The 23,838-nt window shown below is 35.9% G+C and overlaps 1 protein-coding gene across 1 annotated transcript; it reads right to left on the bottom strand.

Moving 5' to 3' along the window:
* Positions 1-9,674: 9,674 nt before the first annotated feature.
* il6st (interleukin 6 cytokine family signal transduce) lies at positions 9,675-23,690 on the bottom strand. The gene is made up of 13 exons (XM_051121012.1): positions 23,452-23,690; positions 23,186-23,358; positions 22,931-23,085; positions 19,151-19,310; positions 18,742-18,821; positions 18,399-18,612; positions 17,923-18,150; positions 15,715-15,846; positions 15,479-15,625; positions 15,252-15,395; positions 15,013-15,109; positions 13,851-13,932; positions 9,675-11,233 (listed from the first exon to the last, which is right to left on the bottom strand). Exons 1-13 carry the CDS (start codon positions 23,520-23,522, stop codon positions 10,688-10,690), a joined length of 2,229 nt encoding a protein of 742 aa, XP_050976969.1. The 5' UTR covers positions 23,523-23,690; the 3' UTR covers positions 9,675-10,687.
* Positions 23,691-23,838: the final 148 nt, after the last annotated feature.

The following is a 23,838-nucleotide window of genomic DNA, read 5'->3' as shown; positions in this document are numbered from 1 at the left end:
TACCCGTTGTATGAAGTATCTTCAATGAATATTGAGAAGAAATACACTACGCTAATATTTAGAGGAAAACATTACTGTGGTATGGAGATGATGCTGGAAAATGTATTTTTTGAAACCAAAGTCAGTGTCTTGATGGTGCACTGTGAATTCAGAAATCGTGAAATGTCTAAATTTAGTCTAATTGATAAATAATGAATTTCTGCTATATCACTACACATTAAAACCAAGATCAACAATGAATGTGATGACTCTTCTAACTCTAACCTTTCAGGTTTTTAACCTGCAAATCTATAAAGTAATGTGTTCACAAATGCCCTACTGAAAACACATTAAATATACAGAAGAAAAAAAATGCTCATGTCCTGTACAAAATCTAAATTAAAACAACCGTTTAAATAAATGTGATGAGATTAAGTGGCATCTTGGACAAGGGATAATGTAGGAACATCTCACAGCATCCTCCTCTACTAAAAGATAAGTTATTTATCAAAGTTATTCATCATTCAAAACATGAAGTTACACTACCAGTCAAAAGTTTGGGATAATTAAGAGACTTCTTTCAGAAACATTAAACATGCTCATCAAGGCTGTGTTTATTGGTTTTAAAAATACAGTCTTGTGAAATATTATTAGTTTAAAATATTTATGTTGGCTTGAGAACGCCAACTTACTGAAATGCTATTTAAACTTATTATTGTTGTTAGACTCATGCTAGTAACATGCTAATCATGCTAGAAAAATGCTAACCGTGCTAGAATCATGATAGTAATGTGTTAGTAACTTGCGAAACATGCTAACAACATGCTAATCATGCTAGAATTATGCTAGCAACATGTAACTTGTTAATCATGCTAAAATCATGCTAGCAACATGTTACTAACATGTTAATCTAGCTAAAATCATGCTAACAACATGCTAGTAGCATGCTTACCATGTTAGAATCATGCTAGTAACATGCTAGCCATTCTAGAATCATGATAGTAATGTGTTAGTAACTTGCAAAACATGCTAATCATGCTAGAATCATGCTAGCAAACATGTTAGTAACTTGTTAATCATGCTAGAATCACGTTAACATGCTAACTTGTTAATCATGCTAGAATAATGCTAGCAACATGTTAGTAACTTGTTAATCATGATGGAATCATGCTAGAAACATGCTAACCATGTTAGAATCATGATAGTAAAGTGTTAGTAACTTGCAAAACATGTTAACAACATGCCAATCATGCTAGAATCATGTTAATTGTTATAGAATCAAGCTAACAACATGCTAGCTAACAGCATAACTTGTTAATCATGCTAGAATCATGCTAGTAACATGCTAACATGCTAGTAGCATGCTTACCATGTTAGAATCATTCTAGTAACATGCTAACCATGCTAGAATCATGATAGTAATGTTTTAGTAACTTGCAAAACATGTTAACAACATGCTAATCATGTTAGAATCATGGTAGCAAGATGTTAGCAACTTGTTAATCATGCTAGAATCATGCTAACAACATGTTAGTAACATGCTAATCATGCTAGAACCATGCTAACAACATGATAGTAACATGCTAACCATGTTAGAATCATGCTAACAACATGATAGTAACATGCTAACCATGTTAGAATCATGCTAACAACATGCTAATCATGAAAATCGTGGTAGCAACATAATAGTAACATGCTAATCATGCTAGAATCATGCTAGTAATTTGCTAGTTATGTTAGCAACATGCTAATAACATACTACCTCTGACTGTATCGCCTTCAAAACATTCAGACTTTAACCTTTTAAAACAACTTTAAACTTAAAGCTATTGTCAACTGAAAACTACCAAACTTTTCAAACTTTTTCAAACTTTCTGGTCCAGCTTTCTTAAGTCAAATTAAAGTTTGCCTTGACAAACTTTTTTATTTATTTATTTATTTTTGATCAAATACATTTTCTAAAACCTTAATTATTTCAAACATTTTAACAGTAGCTACTACTAAGACTAATCTGCATGAACTCGAAAGTAATGTGACACTATAAATGGTTTTAGGTAATAAAGAGGGCCAGATTAAATGTACAGCCTTTTTGCATTTTCTACACAGACTTGGGCAGCAAATCTAGAGAATGGATTTAGTTATGGCTATGTGTTTGTTTTACCGTACACAGCATGAGTACACTCCCTCAGAAACAGCAAATTCAGCAGTTTCCCTTTACTGAGAAGACATTAGGGTTCTTCAGAGATATAATGTTTCAGGAAGTAAGTCTGCTTGATCAGCTACCAAAGAAGAATGTCAAAATGATTCAGGAAAATAAGATTTCTGATCAAAGTGGCGCCCTTTTAAAAGTCAGAAGAAAAAACAGTGTACGTTTAAGGCAATTTTTGATCAACAAGTTATGTTAAACCAAAACTTTTAAAGAGAAATCATTTCTTCTTTATCAAGTCTCCGTGGCTCAAAAAGCCATATTTTGAAGGCAGTTTATTTTAGATCCAACGTAATTATTCCCAAGGACCCACCACATCCTGATGTATGTACATACGATGGCATGCGAAAGTTTAAGAACCCCTTGCAGAATCTGTGAAAATGTGAATAATTTTAACTAAATAAGAGAGATCATACAAAATGCATGTTATTTTTTATTTATTACTGTCCTGAGTAAGATATTTTACATAAAAGATGTTTACATATAGTCCACAAGACAAAAAAAAAAAAATAGCTTGAATTATTAAAACAAATGTTTGTTTTGTTTTGTTTTGTTTTGTGAAGGTTGTTTATGAGTCCCTTGTTTGTTGCTGAACAGTTAAACTGAGCACTGTTCTTCAGAGCAAAAAAAAAATGTCCGGCATCTTTTGCATATTTCAACCCTTTCCAGCAGTGACTGCATGATTTTGAGATCCATCTTTTCACATTGAGAACAATTGAGGGACTCAAACACAACTATTACAGAAGGTTCAAACACTCACTGATGCTTCAGAAGGAAACACAATGCATTACAGTTTTTCTCGATTGCTAAAACACTATAACCAGACTTTTGAACTAAAATTTCAAAACCATAATGCCATTTTTCAAAAAGCACACCCATTTCCCTAAACTATAAACACTATTCCCCTGCTTTAACACATGATTCAGATTTGGTGAACTGTTACTGCAAATCTCTACACACAAATCCCTACATTTCTCAGTGCTTACACCATGTGGTCATTTAGAAAGCACTAGCATTCAGTACTGTTCATTCAAGTCTACAAAGTTTGAGCTCAATTAACACACAATTACCCTAGTGGAAACACTAGGAGTCAAAACTTATCACACCAATCAGAACTTTCGATGGAGATGAAAGGGCTTACAGTCAGCTTACAGTTTGGTGCATTTCTCAGATCAGAAGTGAAATTCTCAAAACTACTTGTTCAACCTCCACATCATCTAGTCACTTGCACACATCATAAAATGATTCAATTTGTAAGGATCCATCCACTGGCCCAAACACGGAGTCCAGTTGTCTGGTTGAAGGTTTAATGCATGTTCGGTCTTTTCACAGCGCTTCTGCAAAGTCCACTTAGTTTATCAAGGTTTACTTTCAATTTTAATCTAGCTCCATGTTTAATCTGACTCCAATTTCATACAATCGTAAATTTAGGCGGGTTCTCTAATTTAAACTAATCACAAATACAGATTATGTCTTAATTTGGATATTTGATTATTCTGGATCAGACTACACTTTAATCTACTAGAAATAATGATTTCAGAAGAGATCCGATTGAATCAAATATAACAATTTATTTGTCAGGTAAAAATGTATCATGCCAATTACATAGTTTAACAATGAGAATCCAATTTAGAATTAAATTCAGTTCCAATTAAAATAAATACATAACATCAATTATGCAAAGACAAATCTAAGAGTGAGGGATGCATACCTGACCGCATAGAGATACACAGCAGCATGTGAGAGATTGGGAGGCAAAGCTCCAGAGACTCTCACACACAGTGTGGGGTTCTTCTGAATACAGAATCCCCCCGTAATGCTTTGTCACTTCGCTTATATACCAGACCAAAACAAACAAATCTTCCAATCAGTTGTAAAAACATAAAGACCTTTTGGTTCGTCAGGAGATCTCGTGACCCTGGGTCACACCTGACTGGAGATTCTTACCCGACCCTAAGGGGAAAACACACCCCTCAGCAGCAAAACACAATTCTACAAAAGTGTTCAGTCTTTCTCATAATATAAGTGACTTCTGTGAAATTGAGACCATTTTACCAATCGCACTAAGACCGTTAGAATGATACCAAACATGAAAGGAAAAATTCAACATATTCACAAAATGTAACACATGTAGTATATGGACATTCTCAGTGACTTTCAGTGGAACCTTTTGGGGGAAAAGTGTGAGATGCAGGAGGGGAGAGGAGAGGGAGGAAGGAGGTTGTAAATGAGCAATAGGGGTGGTGTTGTTTGCCCTCTTTGAAGATCTCTTCTCCAGATTAGTTTTATTGTTTTGTTGCATGGCATCTGTTTTTGTCGGGGTTCCTGGACTTTGAATTCATGAGGAAATAATTTCACATCTTACAAATTCTTTTGAACAAGTTGCGTTTGCTTTGGTACGTTCATGCAACTGATTATGCAACTGATTTGTCTGCGGTTTCCTACATTATCAGTTCATTGTCATGTTGCTCAAAATGTATTACATGTATATAGTTCTCTATGCAATAGTCTTTCCGCTCAAAACATCAAGTCATTAGCTCATCGTATATGTATTTTACAGTAAATGCTAACTGCGTTGTCATAAACTGTCAAGCATATTCTACACATTTCTATTAGACTTTTTGTAAATTTGCCATGAATTGTTCAAGTTAATACTGACTTTCACTAATGTCGAGTCTACAGATCAACCGATGATAAAGCAGTTCTCTGAAATAACTCAACATCTCATGAACCTTAGCATATATAGACAGAGGACAACACAAGAGTTACAATTTCTGACAGTGCACTTTCTAATTTACAATTTTCTATTTCACAATGACTTTGTAATGTATTTTCATTTTTTTTTTATCTTGATATTTTCTTTTGTCAGACCACTAGTAAAAGTGTAACTGTAAATCCTATCCGGTCTTTTTTAATTTTCAATATCCCACATACAGTAATGTGTAATTTCGAAGAGGAAGAGTAGGAGGTGAAAGAGGACGAGGAGGAGAAGGAGGAGGACGACGACAACAACATGGAAGAGAAATAGGAAGGGCAAGGGCAAGGAAACAAGCAGTCTTGTATATTTTAGTTGATGCGTGCCATCAACTAAAGGGCCAGTTTAGTCTGTGATGTTGAGGAGGTTCGTTGGCCTGTCCCAGACCAAAGACAGGATGCTGTTTCCTGTGTTTTTTTTTGTTTGTTTTTTTTTTTGCTGTACTCTACAGTAAAATAAATTAAGGATTAAAACATTTGCAAATGCATACATTTGTTGTGTTTATCATGTGATTTTTTTTTTTTCCAAGCAACACTTATTACCAGTTTTCGTTTTTGAGGGTTTGTGTGTCATGTCGGAGAGCAAAGTTTTTTTTTTTTTTAGCAAGATTGAGTTGTTTTGAGTGGAGAGCTTCATACTGACCTGAATATAGTAAGTTTGTGTAAATTTGAGCTTAGAGTTTCACAAAATTTTAAAAAATGTGTTTAAGCAATTGAGAAAAACTGTAAGGGGGTGAAAACTTTTTGAATTTGAAAATCAGGGTAAATTGTACCTAATTTGTCTTCCAGGAAACAAGTATCTTCTGTTGCTTCTGTTGCAATACTAAATGAAAAAAAAAAAAAAGATATTTCAAGAAAATAAAAAGAATTTGGACATCTTCATCCATCTTCATCATGCTTAATGCATTGTGTTTCCTTCTGGAGCATCAATGAATGTTTGAACCTTTTTTATTAAGTTGTGTTTGAGTCCCTCAATTGTCCTTAGTGTGAAAAGATGTATTTCAAAATCATACAGTCCCTGCTGGAAAGAGTTACAATATGCAAAAGATGCTGGAAAACTGAAGAATCTGCAGGACCTGGAGGATTTTTCTAAAGAACAGTGCTCAGTTTAACTGTTCAGGACAAACAACTATTACTAAACAAAAAAACAGTCGTAGATCATCCAGGTAACCACACAATGTTTAATATGTATGTTTAATACATTTGAATTTTGACATCTTTCCATGAATTGTGTCAGTGATCATAAAGAGCATACAGCTTTTTTATTTACTTAGAAGGAGTGTACTCAATACCGATACTGATCCTAATCTCAAAATGCGGAACTAAAAGAAAAAAGCAAACAAAATTTTGTTTTAGATGTCAGCACACCAGCTTCAGACAAACAATCACACTCAAAACAGTCCCGTCACCAATGCTACTCACGTGTTAAGCAGAAACAAAGTAATGGCATTCAGACAAAAAGGGTCTGCATGGGTCGTCTCTATGACATAATTTTAATTTTGATCATTTTAACACAGTTGTATTGCTTTATGTTTGTATGTGTGTGTGTTTGTGTGTGTGTGTGTGTGTTTTCTTGTTGGTGGGACCATTCATTTTTTTAATGCTCAGTAGTTCACACAGTGAAGGAAAAATAGACTTTATTGTCACTTGTGTGGAAAATTATTATAGATTTGTAGACATCCTCCACATTTAATTAAAGAATAGTAAAGCTTGTTGTATATAATGACTCACAAGTCCGGCGGTCCTGGGGTCTGTCCTTCAGTCTTCAGTGCTTCTGGTGATTGTTATCACTTTCCCATCTGCAAGTTGCTCGCCCCAGTTTCAGTGAAGGCCATTTCTGAGTTCTTTTAATTGCTCTGTGGTCTCCAGCTCTGGCCTTTAGCTGAGGGGTTCATGTAAAGGAGTCCCTGTGCTCTTGTTTTATACGTGGACTTTTAGTTTGTAATGTTGTCGTCAGTCTTGTTAGCTTGAGTACTCTTCGTGTTTTGCGTATTTTGTGCCTGTCTGAACACCCAAACTTGCGGTCTATGCACTTAACTATTTGCCTGTCTGCCAGCCTGCATGACACATTTCCTGTATTTGGCCCTAAGTGTTCAAGTGAATGTGAAGACTTTAAGGGCCTGTCCAAACACCCACATTTGTGGCCTCAGCCACTTGAGAGCATGTCCATGCAACAGGAAGCGTGTGCACAAGACTTACTAAAATAACTAAAATTTACACCAACTGAAATACCGCAAACCATCATGCATCATGTTCTGGAAAAAAAAATTAAAAAATCATGAGACTTTTTGGTGAGTTCTCATGAGATGTTGCCAAAACCTTTTCCAGTTTAAGTTGAATATTCATAATTAAAATTACAAATACAATACAATGTTACTGGTGCAAAGATGGGTGTGTTTATTTAGTACAACATTTGCAATTGCTTTTTATCACTTCATCAGAAGCATCACAATTACTAAATTAAGTCATCTGTTGTAAAGACTACTAAACAGACACATAGCTTATTTTAAAATGCAAAGCATTGAAAATCAAAATAAAGCTCTGTAAACACTTCCATTTTTACAACACTATAAATGTGTTCCAGGTAATGAAAACATCTGCACACACTTGTGGTCTTCACACTTACTTAAACACTTGGGCCAAATACAGGAAATGCGTCATTTAAGAAGACAAGAGGTCAAGTGCAAACAGCACAAGTGGGTATGTGGACAGACTAGTGTGTGTAGAACGTTTCATTATAACACAAAGTGAAAGTAATAATTGTATTTTGTAAAACTGAGCTTTATTTTGTACATTTAATACTTCACACTTTACACACTTCTAGATTTCTGTTCAGTAGTTCCTATGATAAATGACAGTTTAATTGATATGTGATAAAAAGAAGTTGCTTTAAAAAAACACACACTCATCTCTGTATCAATTAAATGTGCAAAACTTTGCACAAATTATATGTGATATCTAATTAAAATAACTTAAACTACAAAGTGTTTCTTGATATCCTGTGTTTTTGGAACACATGATTTCCTGAGCGTGATGAGTGATGGGATACGGTTAGCCACAAATACTCTAAGTGTTTTGTGTGTGTGTCATTGGACAGGCTGCATTTTTTCTCCTTCAACATCCCGACAGTTGCTGTCTCTGTTGTTTTTAATGAGAAAATACTGTCACAGGTTTTAAAGGAGTCGTTCACTTTTTCATGTTGTTTGAACGTTAATGTGTGTTGTCAGTGTATGTACAAATCTACCCTATAATGAGAAAAATCCATGCAGTGGTTTTAAATTAATCTGTAAAAATAATATCCCCTTTTTCAAATCAAGCCATTCTCAGTTTCTTGTCTGTGTGAGGCCACTCCCACGATAGTTTGATTGACACTGGTGTCTTATCTTAGACCCACCCTGAATGAGCTGTAATAGTCTGATCACCATTGTTTCGATGCCGGAGCAGGGACGTAATGTTAGACAAGAATTGAGCGATTGAGGTGTTGTGTTGCTGGATGTAATAATGAACATAGTGGTCGTCATTTACTCCCGACATCTGAGCCGCTGAAGATGCAGTGGATTATGTTTGTTTGTGAAGGGAATGCGCCTCCCGATCTACATATATCCGTCTATGTTCGTGTAAATCATTCGTGATCCAGCTTCACTTACAGCTAAAGTGAGTATAAGGGATTTTTTATGAATCTTTGCGACCCCCTTTCCTAATAATGTGCTAATTAGGAAGTTTAGCAGCTAAACACGGCTAAATGCGGCTAAAGTAAACAGAGCAACAGAATTGCCAGGTTTTCACCCCCCAGTCTCTTAATGCATTGTTTTTCCTTCTGGAGCATCAGTGAGTGTTTGAACCTTCTGTAATAGTTGCATGTGAGTCCCTCAGTTGTCCTCAGTGTGCAAAGATGGATCTCAAAATCATACAGTCATTGCTGGAAAGGGTTCAAATACACAAAAATGCTGAAAAACAGAATTTGTGGGACCTGAAGAATTTTTGTGAAGAACAGCAGCAGTTTAACTGTTCAGGACAAACAAGGGACTCATGAACAACTATCACTAAACAAAACACAGCTGTGGATCATTCAGGAACAACACAGTATTAAGAATCAAACGTATGCAAACTTTTGAACGGGGACATTTGTATAAATTCAACTATTATTTTCTCTTGTGGACTATATGTAAACATATTTTATGTGAAATATCTTATTCAGGTCAGTACTAAATAAATGATAACATGCATTTTGTATGATCCCTCTTATTTTGGTAAAATAATTAACATTTTTAATGATTCTGAAAGGGGGATGTAAACTGTAAAGGGATAGTTCACCCAAAAATAAACATTCTGTCATTAATTACTCACCCTCATGTCGTTCCAAACCCCTAAGATCTTTGTTCATCTTAGGAACACAAATTAAGGTATTTTTGATGAAATCCAAGTGTTTTCTAAACCTGCATAGTCAGCAAGGGTCCTACTACAGTCAAGACACAGAAATGTACTAAGGACATTGTTAAAATAGTCCATGTGACATCAGTGGTTCAAGCGTAATTTTTATGAAGCTATTAAAATACTTTCTGTGCCCAAAGAAAACAAAAATAACGACTTCATTCAACAGTTTCTTCTCTCCTGGGACAAGACTGTGGACTGTTTGCCAAAAGAAATAATGATTACACTGAGGATATTCTTGGTTTAAACATTTTTTAACATTTAACATTTTTTAAAACAACAGAAGAAAAATCACTCGTTGCGCTTGACTGAGTAACTTTAGTAGCTTTAATAAGAATCAGTGTATATTTAATTCATACAGTAACATGTTGAGTCTCATGATCGTGCATATTAGTTTTACAGTGGTTAAATTTCTCATCGCTTAGATCAGTGTTTCTCAACACAAATTGCAACCCTAAACAAAGGCGAAGTACTGCATTGCCCACAGTCATCAAGTGGGAACCACCAATCAGAGAAGCCGCTGTTACCAATAAGCACTACCCATAGACTGAAGGTATAAGCTATGCAGTAAACCACAAGTCTTACAGACTACAAAACATTTGAATAAAGTCTTTATTTGACCTAGTATCAGTGATACACACCTAAGTGATGCAATGATATAAACACATAAATCTTACGGAGATACATGAATACATGTAATAAGGCATACAATAAAATATCTGCATTTTGTAACTGAAATTTTAATGTAGTGTTAGTTTTATCCTAGGAGAAAATGATCAAGAGGAACATGAAAGCAAGGTTAACTCAAGCGGCAGTTGCATATTGTTAAAAGATGAATATTTGTAATACCATAATCAATAATATGTGTCAATACCATAATGCAAGTTGGCATAAACTGTTCATTGTTTTCTAAACAACACTGTGTCTATACTGGAAGCGAGTCAAATCGAAGCTGTGTACACTGCAGCACATTCACCAATCGGCAAGAAATGAGCAAACGGAAATCCACTGGAAACCCCTTTTACACAATGCTACAACTAAACATGCATGCGGTTCGAAGCAGCAGTTAGGAGGAAGTGGCTGGAGTAGCCATCGTACAAACAGCCCATCTTTCCTCTGAAGGCACATGGCAGTGTGACATCTTGAAGTGTAGACAGCTTCACGGATTTGTTATAAAAGGAGCAGTCTAGTGTTACCATACACATCTGGTGTAAGCTTGCAATCCTGTTAAAATGCCAAATGAAATGTTCACGACAGGCACAGTGAGACACAGTAGCTTAGGGCCGTCTTTAAAGCGCCAGCATCCGGATGAATGTTTTACTGAGGTCGGTAGCCGCTCTGCTGCGGCATGTAACTTAAGGCGGAGGCGGGCGGGTCCTCGGCGACTGGAGACGCCTCCTCCTCCTGCACCGGACAGAAAGTAAGAGAGCCTCCATCGCATTCCTGACCGACGAGGCCCTGTTCTAATTCTCTGCCTCGTCTGAAGTACGAGTTCCTGGCGTGTCCTCCGCTCTCGTTGAGATGGTCCGGATGCTCCTCGCAGTCCAGAAGAGGCTGCGTGGACTCGGAGCGAGCGAACACCGGAGGCTGATGGTTGGGAGTTTGGCCCTTGTAGCCGCTCGCCACCACTGAGGAGTACTGCACGGTGCTGGCCGTGGTCTGGCCCGAGTCGCCCTCGTCGCTGTCCGACACGCTGTGGCGGGGCGACGACATGCAGGACGAGCCTCCGATGCCGCTGCTGTGCTCCTCGGAGAGATACTTGTCCTTCTTCAGCGGCAGCACGGCTTTGTCTTCCTCGCATAGAGACTTGCCGTCAAACACGTCCACTTCCACCACGCTAACGTCTTCTTTGGGCATGTCGGCCTGTTGAGAGGGTTAAAAGCTGTCAGCTTTGAGTGCGTGACCATGAACGTCCCAGCAGACCGTAAATGCAGTTTTGAGCAATATGCCATTATGAGATCATGATTACAGAAAATTTGTGTTGCAATGAACAAATGGAAATGGACAAAAAAATAAAAACGAAACAAAATGTTAAAATAACATGTAACACTGGATGACAAAACCAGGTATAAGGGTCAATGTTTAAAAATTGACATTTAAAGCTGAATAAGCTTTCCATTGACCTATGGTTTGTTAGGAAAGATACAACTGTACGAAAATCTGCAATCTGAATATTAAGAAAACGGCATTTAAAGTTGAATAAATGAAGTTCTTAGCAATGCCTATTTCCAAAACAAAAATTAAGCTTTGATATATTTACGGTTGATAACTTACAAAATATCTTAAAAGAACATGATCTTTACTTAATATACTTAATACTGTAAGAAAAAGAAATCATTTTGACTCATACAATGTATTTTTGGCTACAAATATACCTGTGCAACCAGGGTCACATATTTTATTAAAAAAATGTTTCATTTTTTCATTCATTGTATTCTGCCTTCGTGCTTAATAAAAATGGAATTAACTTCATTAAGAATACTACAAATCAAAGAATTTAATGACTTTAGTTCTGAATCCAATTCTACTAACAATTTTCACTTATTTTCTTCACTTATTCTTCACTTTCTCATTAACGCTTCTTAACGATTAAAGATTCTAAGAATGAACAGAGTTTGGAAATCAATTCTTGTTGTATGTATTGCCTTAAAGGGATAGTTCACACAAATATTAACATTTTGTGATCATGTACTTACAGTCAAGCAGTTTTAAATTCATGAGACTTTTGTTCATCAAGACAAATTAAAACATTTTTAATGAAACCTGATATTTCTGTTCCTCCATTGAAAGTCCACACTTCAAAAAGTTCATAAAGAGATTGTAAAAGTAATCCATATGAATCAGGCGGTTTAATCCAATTCTTCTTTGATTTAATTTAGGATTGATCAACACTCATCAAATTTTGTTTTTAAGTATTTTACATTTATTTCAAAAGGATAACTTAAGGCAGTAACAAATGTAACCCACTGTAAAAAATAAAAAACAATTTGTTGAGTCAGCTTAAAATAATTTGTTACCCTGCTGCCTTAAAATTTTAAGTTCAGTCAACTAAAATAAGTTTAGTCAACTTAAAATGTTAAGTTGTACTAAGTAACAACTTAGATATTTGTGTTTGATAAACTTAACAGATGGGTAAGTAACCCAGCTGCCTTAAAATTTTAAGTTGATTAAACTCAAATATCTAAGCTGTCACTTAGTATAATTTAACATTTCAAGTTGAATTAATTTTTTGAGTGGACTGAACTTAAAATTTTAAAGCAGCCAGGTTACAAATTATTTTAAGTTGACTCAACAAATTGTGTCTCGTTTTCTTCTTCAACTTCAAAATCATCCTACATCGCTGTTTTACTTTTTTTTATTGTAAAGGGCATTTGATCTTCTTTGCATTTTCACTTTGCAAAGGCTGGGTCGGTACTTCTGCAGCTATGCAGGATGATTTTTAAGTTGGGGAAGAAAACAAGATGGGAGTTTTCCGACATACCCTAACTGTCATGACCGTATTGACCCAGGAAAAAAAAACGAGCGCTTGAGGTTAAAAACGATATAAATTGTCAATTTGTTTTTGAAAATGGCCAATCGTTTTGCTGGATAAGACCATTCTTCCTCAGCTGGGATCGTTTAGAGCCATTCAAAGCCGCATTTAAACTGCATTTTGGAAGTTTAACCTTGGGGGAACCATTGAAGTCCACTATATGGAGATAATTCCTGATAATTTCCCTCAAGAAACATAATTTCTTATCGACTGAAGAAAGAAAGATACAAACATCTTGGATGGCAAGGGGGTGAGTAAATTATCTGTACATTTTTGTTCTGGACGTGAACGTCTTTAAAAACGCATGGGTAAAACGTTTCCTTTTTTGACTACATCGTTGACATGTAAACGTAGCCTTACTGGGTTCAGGGGAGGCGAGAGAGATGCTGACTCCTGCTGTAATTTTACTGCAGGAGTCAGCACTGATGGACAATGTTTCTTTAGAAAAATTAGTGATTTATACACTTTTCAGTGGTATATTTTTTTAATACTGCCATTATTTCTTTTTTGTACTACAAATAATTATCTCATCCACTATTTTGAGGAGACACCCCCTCCCTTGCCTCCTGGGAGAAAACAGCCCTGAGGAATATACTTATTTTACAGTGTCTTATAAACTTTCTGAAGTGTCAATATTTTGTGAAAGAATTTTCCATGGAGGGACAGAAATCTCTCTGCATTCATTTAAAATACCCTCATTTGTGCTTCAGTGTGTTTTAACGCATGTCACAAGTCTTTCTGAAGACGTTTTATACACATTTATTACATCTAAAATACATATTAAATACAGCACAACTACTGGACGCATTACTGAGAATTTGATGTTTTAAATGTGCATACTATCAGGACAAACTCGTAATGAAACTAAATCTTTATGGTCTTTAAAAAGTTTTTTTTTGACATTCATTTGTTTTTGTGATTCACCCATGATTTGAATTCCTTACTGACCTTAATGGGGAAATCAGGTGACCAGTGAGCAATGGAGCTGTCAGACGGGTCTGGAACCTGCGGCCACAGCAGCTTCTTAATCCTGAACCAAAACGAGAAAATAATGACTGTTACCACCACACGGCACACGGAAGTTAGCTGATAATCTAACCAGCTAATTAGACTAATTAGCTAATCTTCACAATATATTAGGAATAATTTTTGTTTCTGTATAAAATTAAGCAATGCCATAAATTCCTCAATGATTTTAATGCACCTTTTATTTAGTGCAAGTTACTTAAAGAGCATGTGATTAGTTTCACAATCTTTCTATATTTTGCTCCTTCAACATTTATCATCTATATTTTCCACAGTCCTTCCATATTTTGAATGGTGTTCAGGAACTGTCAAGAAGTGACAAAAAGTACCATTAAAAGAATCATTAAATTAGTGTGCGGGACTGTGGCACTGAAATATACACAGGCGGCATGAATCACATTTAATCATGTTTCAATAGGCAAATATTAAAGTTTAGTGCATTGTTTAGTGCATCATCTACAGTAGGACTCATTTACGCTTGGCATCATTGACATCGAACCTGATGTGATACTTGCCATATTAAAACATACAGAGAAATTTATCAACGAATACCAACTTTAATTTCATTTTTTTCCCCTCACACAAATCATAAAACTTTGAATGCTAAAGAGCACCTGGTTATCATTCGCTGTCATTATATAGAAAAGAACAGCGTGAACATTTTGCTAAACTTCTGTTTTATGGAACAAAAGCTACATGAAGATATTTGTCAAAGGCACTGACTACATAAGAGTCAGTAATACACAATAAAGAAATGTTTAAATAGTAACTCATTTAAACTGTTTGAATAGTTATACTGCATAATATTAATGGCAATGGCAAAACATTCTTTCATTTTCAAATAGTTACAAATTAAAATGAGTACAAAAACTGTGACTAGTTTTTACTGTATTTGAAGTTTTGAATTAATCGTGTACAATGTGCAGAATGGCACATTGTTCACACACACTGGTTGGGCAATTAGGCTCTATTAGCCAATCTTGTGTGGGCAGAGCAAACGTTCTCTGAAGTGAACTGAAGTGGTGAATTGAATTTAAATTCTTGCTTCGTGTTTCATTTTGAGTGGTGAAAAGCACTGACTCACACTTCTCGTTTCCAAAGGCAGAACATTATGATAAAGACAGTCAGGAACAGGAAGCTGAGGCAAACCACCACTACTATCACCTCCACCTCTCCATCACCTAAAGTGAAGAGAACACGTTCACATCAGAGCATCAGCACATCACATCCTTCAGTAGCTTAAGCACCTCGATATTTCTGATGGTTTCATGTTAAAATCACAATGCATCAATTAAGTAGAAACTGAGAGGAGAAAAGACTTACCGTACTTAATAGTTCTGAAATTACAATCCGTGCCATTGGTAGAGCCTGCTACCGTCGACGCCATGATGCGAACCACATAATCTGTTTCACTGGCCAGATCAGTCAGTAAATACGAGTGGACATTAGGGGCCACTGTCTCCACCACTGCCAAACACATTCGACAAAGATCAGCTTGTGCAATCACACTTTCATTTCACATTTTATCACACATCACGTGTTAAACATACATTTCCACTGCTTGGTGTTCCCGAAGGCATAGAATATGGTGTAGTTGGTGATGAATCCACGCCGGCTGTCAAGAGGAATCACCTCCCATTTTAGCTCGGCACTGTTTTTCTTAGATTTTACTTCGACAGCGGGACCCTTTTTTGGAGCTAGATAAACAAGAAGAAGAACACAAAGCTTAAGTCATACGAGCGTACGTCAGTACATAAGAAAACCACATTCACCTTCAGATACGTACCTTCTTGCCGAATGTAGGCTGGTCTGGTTACTGGTAATCCTGCGTGGACGTGTGTCTGCAATGTGTACTGAACACGATACTTGTAAATTGGATACACTGATATACTGTACCGAATGCATTCTTCCAAATGACCTTGGGACAGAAAGAAAGACATTTGGTCACCTGCACTGCTTCCAAAAAGTTTAACTTCACAGTCAAACTGCAACAGCAGACATCCGTTTCACGCTTTCACAGCTTCTATAACAGGCCTGTGACTCTATACGAAAAATAATGTGATTTCTGGCTCACCACATTGCTTTGACAACAGTTCTAAATTATTTGTAAAAGTATTTACTTTTGTGGCACTGGGCCAATGATTATATTCTAAAAACATTATAAAAATTTGCAGTGCTTCCTTTGCGAAACAAACTGTGATTTTGATGCCACACCTGCAAAATGAACATGCTTAACTGCTTACAAATGTATGAAACAAGTCTAATATATACTAAATAAGATGACTGACTACTATAATATAGTGTTGGGTGAGTTATTTAGAAAAGTAATTAATTACTAGCTATTCATTACATCTTCAAGAGTGTAATTACACTCTTATAATTACTTTATAATCCCACATCAACCTAAACCAGTTGAACAACCCAAGGACAGACATGAAACTACTTTTTCAAATAAATAATGAAAAATTGTATAAATTGTTTTTGAATTGAATTGAAAGTATTTAATGAGACAAGGTTACATTAAAACATTTTAACCTTAGATATTTTATCCACTATTGTTTTAATTGTTTTACAGTCTATAATTAAATCAGAAGTAACTGTAATTACAGAAAAAATAATGGTAATCCCTTCCTGTACTTTTTTAAGGAAATTACAGTAATTACTTAGCAATGCATAACACTCAACGATGATTGTACATTACAACTTCTACACACAAAATGTGATTTTAAAGACTGAACAAATGTTGTTGAAATAAATGGAGTGTGTATTTACACCAAGTGCAAACAGCCCGACTTGTTGGCAGAGGCTATTTACACTAACTCAGCCCACCAACGTGTGATTGCGGTAGTCAACACTACAAAAGACGATTGCCAAATGCTCCAGTTGCACAGATGGTAAAGCGTGTGCCATAGTCTTTTCGATGCAATCGACTCAAGTTCGGTGCCCTTTTTTCTCCCTTTTCAAAACCCTTATTTCATCGGAAAGGCATTATTTTCAATAAAAAATGAAGGAAATAATCGAAAAGTTGAGGGTCAAGTAGGGTTGGGGTAGCCGTAGAGAGGGCTTTATTGTCCTAATAAGGTGGCATCCATTTAATAATCTGAATTAAAATGATGATTTACACTCTATATTTTATTTTTGCATACTGTTTTATAATGTACTACAATACTGAAGTGCAGATAATTGCCACTATTTGCAATAAGTATTATAAATAGCTGAAGATCCTGATATTTTAACATTGTGTAAATAGAATCTATAGCTATTTTCATAGTATATAAATAGCATCTATCACTAAAAAAATAAGCTATTTTCACTTAGTGTTAGCGTAAATAGCATCTATTGCTATTTGCACTTAGTGTAAATAGCATCCATCACTAATAAATTATGCTATTTTCATTTAGCGTTAATAGCATCCATTGCAATTTGCACAGTATAAATAGCATTTATTGCTAATAAAATATGCTATTTTCACTTAGTGTAAATAGCATGTCGCTAATAAAATGTTATTTTTTTGTGTAATTAGCATCCATCACTAATAAATAATGCTATTTTCATTTAGCGTTAATAGCATCCATCGCAATTTGCACAGTATAGATTGCATCTATCGCTAATAAAATATGCTATTTTCACTTAGCGTAAATAACATCTGTCGCTATTTGCATTTAGTGTACACAGCATCTATGGCTAATAAATTATGCTATTTTCACTTCGTGTAAACAGCATCTGTTGCTAATAAAATGTTATTCTCACTTAGTGTAAATAGCTTCTATAACCATTTACACTTAGTGCAAACAGCCGCTGCCATAAAAAAAATGGTCAAATTGAAAAATCTTTTGACCAATGTAATCATGGGTTCAGCTACCAATAAGTCAACAAATTTAGTATTTTCAACCTCATCCTGCAGATGTGACAATCAGCAGACTAAAATGTAAACAAATATGCACACACGGGCCAGCTTATTAGTCAGTAGAGCTTCAGAAAATAGAGTTGGTACCGTTTAGTGTGGTATTGGTGACATTGTGAGGGACTCTCTGCCAGCCTGCATGAAGCTCTTTTTCTTGCCCATCCTTTGTGATTTGCACCCACTCCAGCAGGTATTCAGAGGGACGTAAGCCAGCTGGAAGAGGCAGGGCAGCAGTCCACTCCACCTGCATCTTCGGCTTTGGCTCTTCATCACTCACCGACCAGCTCATATTCTGTATGACAGGATGCTCTGCGAAATCTCAAACACATCACAAATTACACCTTTCAAATGCTTCTGAAAGCAGTTTTAAGATTTATACATAATAAATAAGCGTTTTATGCACAATAAATAAAAAAAATTGAAAAATCGATCATTTTGACCCTGTATTTTTGCAAATATACCCGTGTTGCTTAAGACTGGTTCTGTGGTCCAGGGTCACATCTTATTTATTTATTTATTTATTTATTTGTCTGACAACCCCTCTAAAACTGCAGTCTTTAACATACCTTGACCTGTTGCTGGAATGAATAAAGTTGCTTTAGGAGACACTCCAGCTGAATTGGCTGCAGTTATTTCAATATTGGCCCATTTTCCTGTTGGCAGCTCCATCGTATAATTCAGGCTGAGCTTATCTGCTTTTACAAGGTGTCTTTTTAACCCGTCATCCTGACTGATATTCAGGTAATATTCCAGTATTTTTCCATTAGCTTTTACAGGAGCCTGCAAGAGAAGACAACATGAACAAATTCACTATTTAACTTAACAAAACAGCAATCTACAACGTTTCGCACCCTGTACAAATACTACTATTGATATTTTAGCAGCTGTAAGGTGAAAAAAGGAATTTACCTTCCATACGAATATGACATTTCTGTTATTATTAGAGATGGGCTGGATGAATCTCCAGAGATCAGGTGCGCTTGCAGGCTCTGCAAAAATAAGATGGTGAAAAAATGAGTATTAATGATGAGATAAAGCTTTTTTAAATCACTGTTTTTAATGTCATGTTGTTTGCACACACTTCACAGTCAATCAAGTCGAGAGAATAATCAAAATCACTCTTCTGTACATTGTGTTGGAAAGTCAGATTTATTCTATTCAACTGACTCCCTAAGAACAGTGTTGGGGAAGCTACTCTGAAACTGTAGCTTCCCCAACACTGTTCTTATAGAGTATTTATTTTATAACCCAATTTTAGGATCCTTCCATCAACCATTTCAGAGAAATTCAATCACTTAATGAATAATATTGATCATACCGGCTTCCGCAGTGCTCCCTGTAACGCTTGTGCTCCAGTCGCTCCAGTGACTGCTATAATTTTCTCCAATGCATCGCATCTGCACCTCGTATTGAGTGTACGGCTCCAGAGACTGCAGTCTGAACGACGTAATGTAACCTCTGGTGAAGAGCTCCGGCACCTAAAAGAATCATCATGAACGAATGAAACAGGATTTTATTTAGAGGTGAGGACTTAAAGGAGAAGTCCACTTCCAGAACAACAGTTTACAGATAATGTACTCACCCCCTTGTCATCCAAGATGTTCATGTCTTTCTTTCTTCAGTCGTAAAGAAATTATGTTTTTTGAGAAAATCATTTCTGCTCTTTTCTCCATATAATGGACTGATATGGTGCCCCGATTTTGAACTTTCAAAATGCATTTAAATGTGGCTTCAAACGATCCCAAATGCGGCTGTAAATGATTCCAGTCGAGAAAGAAGTGTCTTATGGTGCGTTCACACCAGACACAAATGAAGCATTAAGCGCGAGTGATTTACATGTTAAGTCAATGCAAAGACGCGATAGACATCCTGCGGCGCGAATTGAGTGTTTTCGGGCGTTTGACACACGTAATGTGTGAACTTTAGCGAATATTCGCACCGCGTTAACCAATCAGGAGTTTGCTCTAGTAGTGACACGATTACGACGTAGCGAGCAGAAATCCGAAACAACAGTGGAGGACAAAATCATTGTTGCTGTATGTCTTCGTCACCTGGATCTTCGTACTTTTATAAAAACAGGAATAAAAAGGATCTTGCTTGGAAGAAAGTGAGTGAGGAGGTCGGACAATCTGGTAAGTTGTAAAAACGCTCTTTACTCAATTTGAGCTATATATATATGTATATATATATAGACACCGTTTTTCAGCCTTCCATAGCACATAAAGTGCAGCTACCCACTCAACAAAATCCATGTCAGCCAGTTCACAACAAGACTGGAGTCGCCTGGCAGAAGCCCTGTTGTGAAGTGAATTTCACGTGCGAATGAAGCTAGTAAACTCAAAATGTTCAAGCGTCCAACTACGCGCGAACAGCGCGATTCGCATCTGGTGTGAACGCACCATTATCTAGCGAAACGAACAGTTATTTTCATTAAAATAATACAATTTTTATACTTTTTAATGTCAAACGCTCGTCTTGTCTTACTCTACCTGAACTGTTTTTTCCAGTTCATGACAGTTAGGGTATGTCAAAAAACTCCCATCTCATGTTCTCCCTCAACTTCAAAATCGTCCAAAATTTTACCTTTTTTGTTAAGGGTGTTTGATCTTCTTTGCATGTTCACTTTGTAAAGACTGGGTCTGTACTTCTGCAGCGATGTAGGATGATTTTGAAATGATTTTTGAAGTTGAGGGAGAAAATATGATTGGAGTTTTTCTAACTGTCTTGAGCCAGAATACACAGAGTTCAGGGAGAACAAGACAACACGAGCATTTGAGATTAAAAAGTATTTAAATTGTATTTTTTTTTTTATTAAAATAACCGATCGTTTCAATAGATAAGACCCTTCTTCCTCGGCTGGGATCGTTTACAACCGCATTTGTGATCGTTTGAAGCCGCATTTAAACTGAATTTTAGAAGTTCAAACTCGGGGCACCATATCAGTCCATTATATGGAGAAAAATGCTGAAATTTCTTTACGACTGAAGAAAGAAATACATAAACATCTTGGATGTCAAGGGGGTGAACTTCTCCTTTAATAAATATGGGGCGGTTTCCCGGACAGAGATTAAGCCTAGTCCTAGACTAAAATGGCCCTTTAAACCAGACTAACAGAAATCTGCTTCTCTGCCATGGTTTTAAATAGTCTTAGACTTCGTCTAGTCCAGAATTTAATAGGCTGATTTACTGGAGGAAGACTAGAGCTACTTCAGGACTAAATTGAGGCTTAAATTAAACCTACCAGGAGGCAGGTTTACCATCAGATTAATATTGTGTTTCCAGGTTTTATATATCAAAATTATTGGCACTCTATGTAGACATGAGCAAAGAAATCAGTGAGAATAAATCTGCACATGCTAACAACTTGCTAATCATGCTAGCAACATGCTAGTAGAATTCTAATCATGCTAGAAACAAGACTAGCAACATGCTAATCATATTAAAACATGCTAGTAACTTGCTAATAATGTTAGAATCATACGAACAACATGTTGATTATCTATCTATCTATCTATCTGTCTATCTATTTATCTGAAAGTCTGCATTCAAACTTTAACCTTTTAAAACTACTTTAAACTTCAAACCATCAAACTTAAAACTTTGTCAAACTTTTCAAACTTTCTGGTCCAGCTTCCTCAAGCCAACTTAAACTTTTTAATCTAGTTATTTATTTATTTACTTATTTACTTTCTATTTTGAGCTATTTTCTTGACTTCACAGTTTGCAAAGCTCAACAACCTGTTACTGCACATTAGAATTATATTTTTGTTTCATTTTTTTTTTTTTTTTCCTCATTGTGATGGTTATAAAGAGAATGTGGTCTTTGTGTTCCTTCATACTGTATTTATATTCCTGCTGTGTTAAAAAATGTGACTATGAATGAGAATATAGATCTTCAGTAATTTGACTCATAATAATTTCTATGACTGAAAATAATTGTGGCCAGTGTGTATCAGAGAAAAAATGTGATTTTGTTGAAAAGTTAGATTTTTATGATTTTTACAATTGATTTTTATTTACCTTTTTTTTGAAAGATGGATAAATATTGTTTATTCCTTTTGGATAAACAATACAGATTTATTTTCAAAACCATATTTTCTTAGAGTGCCAATATAATTCTGACTCTTTCTCCCTCTCTCTTTATAAAACAGCTGCTTTATGGATAGTATAAAAAATTATACTAATAAAAATGTTGCAAAACTGATAACAACAGCTGCTTGCAAGAATTTATTCAAGAATGAATTGCAAAGTATTTCTAAGTATTCCTTTTCTTTTATATGACACCTGATGTGTGCAGTATGCTAGCTTTAAAAAATTGTTTTCTCTTGTTCAGTAACATGCTTTTGTTGTTGTTGTTTGATTGCAGTCTTTTTATTCTTTGCAGTCTAAGTATTCTAGATTAAGCCTACTCCTGTCTTAATTTAAACCCTGTCCGGGAAACCGCAAGGTGAAAATAATTAAAGGTTGCACTGCATTGTCTGAGATCAGAACTTGCTCCCATCCATAATAGGGCTTTTCACACATTTGATTTATTTAAACCTGGGTCACTCGAAAACGCGGGTAAATGGAATTCAAACTTATCTTTTTTCCCAGGGTTAACCATTAATCCTGGGTCTTCATAAACTGATGTTTGGACATTTCTTATATTACCTGTTTACATAAAGACTCTAGCATTGCACATCCTCATATTATATATTACCAATCAAGTTTTCCAGACTAGAAAGGAAATAAAATGGTATTTTCTTTACTTTTTGAATGTTTTCCATCACTGTTTTCCATTTTTCCACTTAAATGCTGTTTATGCAACATGCTGAGTGAATACGAGGCACACGATTGGCTGTTGGTTGCTAAGCATCAAGCTGCAACATTCTAACACTGACACTTAAGAAGTTTGGCATTGCAAACGCCACAAAGTCGCTGCTAAACCAGCTACTGAATGACAAGTGTGAAACACACCTGAGGTTAAAAGCAGGGTTTAGAACAACGATAAATCAGACTCGCAGTATTAAAAGGCCTAACAAAATGTTTCAGTAAATCACATCACGTTTTCAATTCAAATCAGAGTTTTTATCCTGTATTGCTTTTGGCTTTTCCGTACCTCGATCCAAACATCAGATGCTGCTTTCCGGTATCTAATGGCATAAGAGAGTTTCAAAGCGGTCCTGTCAATGGGATGTTTCCAAGTAACCATGAGAGATGTGGGGATGTTAACTTCAGTGAGGACTTTGACATTCAATGGTGGATTTGGTTTCACTACAAAACAAACAAAGACATAAAAAAAGAAGCCAGTTGAAGTGATGCATTCACACAGTGTAAAATGCATCCTTTCCTAATTCAAAAGCTGAGATCATACCAAAATAGGAAGAATCTTTTATAAGTTCGTCTGAGCGCTCTGACCCCAGCGCATTCTTCACGTCAACCCACACTTTCACAACCATATGAATCGGAAAAGTTTCCAGGTCGACGATGCAGGATCTTGCAAGTGGCCGTTCACAGTCATCTTTATATGTAATGTTTGACACAAGGCTAAAAAAGACAAGAAGAGGAAGTAAATAACACACCAGTCTTTCACTTTGAGTCATTTGGCAAAAGACAAAAAAAGGTTTTAAATTCTTTTACATGTTGACAGAAACAGTGTAAGTTGCGTAAATCAGTGTTTTTTGTGATCCTAGATCCCAACTGCAGTTCATGTAAGGGGAAATATTCTCGCCCCTTTGCACAGCAGTGCATGACAGATTCTCTGGTTTCACTGGAGGACCTGGAGGTCATAAGCAGAAAGACAACAGATGCATGAAGAAGTTTTCTTGAAGCTGAAGTGTTTGGTAAATAATGCATACGGTTTCAAATAATTACAACATTTGAAAGAAGAAAAGATTTCACATTTCTATCAAACTGTCACCATTTGCCAACACCACAACAGGGGTATTTTCTTCCTACAGGTTCATAAACAACTGCATAAATGATATTTAAAGGGTCAGCTCATCAAACACTAAAACAGAGCTTGAA

This window comes from Labeo rohita, chromosome 10, assembly GCF_022985175.1.
Source record: "Labeo rohita strain BAU-BD-2019 chromosome 10, IGBB_LRoh.1.0, whole genome shotgun sequence".
Classification (NCBI taxonomy): domain Eukaryota; kingdom Metazoa; phylum Chordata; class Actinopteri; order Cypriniformes; family Cyprinidae; genus Labeo; species Labeo rohita.
This window is presented reverse-complemented; position numbering and strand designations above follow the sequence as displayed.

What these genes read in the sequence shown, in the direction of transcription:
- il6st (XM_051121012.1), bottom strand. Translation starts at nt 23,522, where the DNA reads ATGAACTGCAGTTGGGATCTAGGATCACAAAAAACACTGATTTACGCA. An exon ending in CACCAATACCACACTAAACG is followed by an intron (nt 15,847 to 17,922) that starts GTACCAACTCTA and finishes TTCTGTCCCAAG; the next exon opens with GTCATTTGGAAGAATGCATT. An exon ending in CACCTGATTTCCCCATTAAG is followed by an intron (nt 11,234 to 13,850) that starts GTCAGTAAGGAA and finishes CCCTCTCAACAG; the next exon opens with GCCGACATGCCCAAAGAAGA.